Here is a 2978-nt window from a genome sequence, read left to right as displayed (position 1 = left end):
GAATCCCACACTTTACATTTATTTTTCTCAATTTTAGTTTAACGAGCAAATTTCGAGCCGAACACGAGCACGAATATTTAAATCGAGCCGAACACGAACACACTGTTCACGAGTCGATTTCGAACACGAGCTATTTCGAACGAGCCGAACATGAGCCAAGCCTGAGCTCGCTCAAGCTCGGCTCGTTTACAGCCCCATGTCCTGGCTCTTAAAGTGGCGTAGCTATATAATGATAGAATGCACATGATGGGTCCTCCTCAACATTCGTATCTTCACCAATTAGCTGTGTTTTCTTGTTGTTTTCTTCCTGCACAGCAGACAAACTAATTCTTCTCTCTTAAAATCCTCAACATTTACTCATAGTTTCATTTTCTTACCATTCTTGCAGGCAACTTAAATTGGTGTTAGGGAGAAATGAAATAATTGAAACTTTGTATAATAAAATAAATATACCTGCTGTAAATATCTATAGTTAGTTCTTGAAAGAGTTCAAATCATACGTGCAAGTAATGATATAGATTTAATATAAGACTAAAAAAATATGAAAAATAGTCATAACATGTTATCCAGAGTTTAGAGCGCACACAAAATCATTAGTGAAATAAACACCAGATAGCTTCAGGAAATCTAGTTGTATGATCATACGCCAATCGGACTGAAAACAGGCACATAAAGTAATACGCACACTTTTCAATACATCATTCCTGAAAGTTGATAAAAAAATACATAAAATATAGCCTTGAATGCACAAAAAATACAAAAAAAATCTATCCTTATATTCGCTCAAACTAAAGTAAGCCTAGCAATTCACAACAAAGAACTAAATACATGGTTATTACACATACTTCTGGCGATTGCTTATTATTATTATTATTATTATTTTATTTTTGGGTCTGAGATTGCTTGAACCCGACATCTTGAGATTCTTCATTTTGTTTCTAATCAATATGCTACGCATTCAAACACGATTACTTCTTTCTTAGATACATCGTGCTGAAACTTTATACTTGCACGTGCCTTTTCACGCATAAATAGAATGATAAAATAACATTAAATTATAACAAAGAGACGGGAGAGAGCGAGAGATATATAGACTCGAATGACTTGATTGAAATTTATTGTGATGTATTTTAACTGTTTGGTTGTGCAGGACTTGGAGCAGATATTGAATTTCTTCGGTGCTGAAAGCTTGGGACCGCGTCATATATTAGCTAATTTAAAGGAGCTAACGACGATCATTCAATCTCCAGAATTTCTTGACAAATGATGGAATCCATCCATGTAAGTAAAGCTGAAGCAGCCCAAATAGGTATCCAACCATCCATTACATTTTCTTTTTTATACATATATTTTTAATATGTTTGGCATCAAATTTCCAGAGGTGAATATATGTTTTTTTTAGGAAACACCTCGTATAATTGGAAAATGCATTTTCTGCCCAACTTTCTGACCCAGAGGGGATTCATAAGCATTGAATTATTGATTTAACCTCCAGCACTGTTTTTCTTTTGTTTGGATGATTTAATAATTCAATGCTCACCCAAAAATGTATTAGCATTTATGCTTTTATGTTCTCATTTAACTTATTGTAAATTTACTGTGATACAAAATGCGTGAAATTATAATTTTATGGCATTAAAATACATGCCACCCAATTCTCATGAATTTTAATTATTACAATTATACTACTAAAAGTTTTCATCTCACAAAAAAAAAAAAAATCTTTTTTTAAATAGTGAATTCATCTTTTCATACACTGGAATTGGTATGTATGTAAAAATTGTAGTTTAAGTGTTAGATACGTAAATGCAAAAAAATTAGTGGCATGTTTGTAAATCTTCCTAATTTTTAATACTTTTCTGAGACTGCTCTTTCCTGTGATAGTAGATTACTATCTTTATCTCCTAAATAGATTCATGTGTCAGTTCACTCTTGATGGAAAAATTATTGCATACGTCTGATCTGTATCGTCGACCATGATGATCTACTGTGAGGATGTATTTCGGTGGGTCTCATTTTAAATTTTTTTTAAAAAAATTTGATTGCATCATCACTGGAGATCACCGTAGATATCTACGGTGTAAATCCGACACTGCATTCATCTCTGTATTTGGTATCCGTATACAATAATTTTTCTTTTTAAAAAATTATTACACACGAATACTGCTTGCGGAGATGCGATGTTTGCTGCAATCATTTAATTCCTGAAATATAATTAAATTAATTTATTCGGAGCCAGTTGATATTTTGGGGAAGTATATATTTTCAGAAGAGATGCTTTATTGCGAACTAAACGTAGGCTAATTAGGTTTTTAGTAATTGATTGGATTAAATGTTTTTTTATTGACTTTTAGTAATCAATGAATAGTTAATCTCAATTTTATTCTCTCTAAAAAATTGCAGTCTAATTAAATCAGTATTTAGGATTATTTATTTTTTTAATTAAAATGCAACGTAAAGCATGTAAATTTATAAAATATTGTGGCATGCATGTAAATTTCTTTTTTATTTAACCACCTGATTTATTGGGAAGTCGGCATGCTACGAAATCACAGCACGCTTAAAAAGAAATTAATAGAATATTCTATAAAAAATTGAAATTTTAAGAGATCAATATTAAGCATAAAAATATAAATTTATAATATTCATTTTTAAAATATTAAATAATGCTTCCAAAAATAAAGCTTTTTATAAAATATGATAATATAATTTAAAAAAAAAAATCAGTTTTTCATGCTTTTTAGAAGCAAATATATTGGTCTCCTCCAATATAAACACCATACCATCTTAACACCAGCAATATAATCAAACACCATACCATTTTACATTCTTTCATATCACGTAAAAAATATCACCATCTTAAGATGACACATTTGTAAAAAAATAAAATTTTGATGCTAAAAATATAAATACATAGTAATTGAGGGTACTCGAATTGTTAGACACATTAAGGATGACTGGAGGCTCGAATAATAGTC

At 30.5% G+C, this 2978-nt stretch overlaps 1 protein-coding gene across 2 annotated transcripts in view; it reads left to right on the top strand.

Moving 5' to 3' along the window:
- The window catches only part of LOC110039235 (UV radiation resistance associated protein-like), a 13747-nt gene extending 12100 nt beyond the window's left edge, over positions 1-1647 (top strand). Inside the window, exons 5-6 of one of the 2 annotated variants that reach the window (XM_020744234.1) lie at positions 1151-1309; positions 1403-1647. In XM_020744234.1, the coding sequence (XP_020599893.1) occupies positions 1151-1267 (117 nt within the window). In that variant the 3' untranslated portion in view covers positions 1268-1309; positions 1403-1647. Of the gene's footprint in view, positions 1-1150 lie in introns of both variants that reach the window. The other variant, XM_020744233.1, reaches the window with a different exon arrangement.
- The last annotated feature ends 1331 nt before the right edge of the window (positions 1648-2978 follow it).

The sequence above is a fragment of the Phalaenopsis equestris genome, unplaced genomic scaffold (assembly GCF_001263595.1).
Source record: "Phalaenopsis equestris unplaced genomic scaffold, ASM126359v1 Scaffold235892, whole genome shotgun sequence".
NCBI classification, from domain to species: domain Eukaryota; kingdom Viridiplantae; phylum Streptophyta; class Magnoliopsida; order Asparagales; family Orchidaceae; genus Phalaenopsis; species Phalaenopsis equestris.
This window is presented reverse-complemented; position numbering and strand designations above follow the sequence as displayed.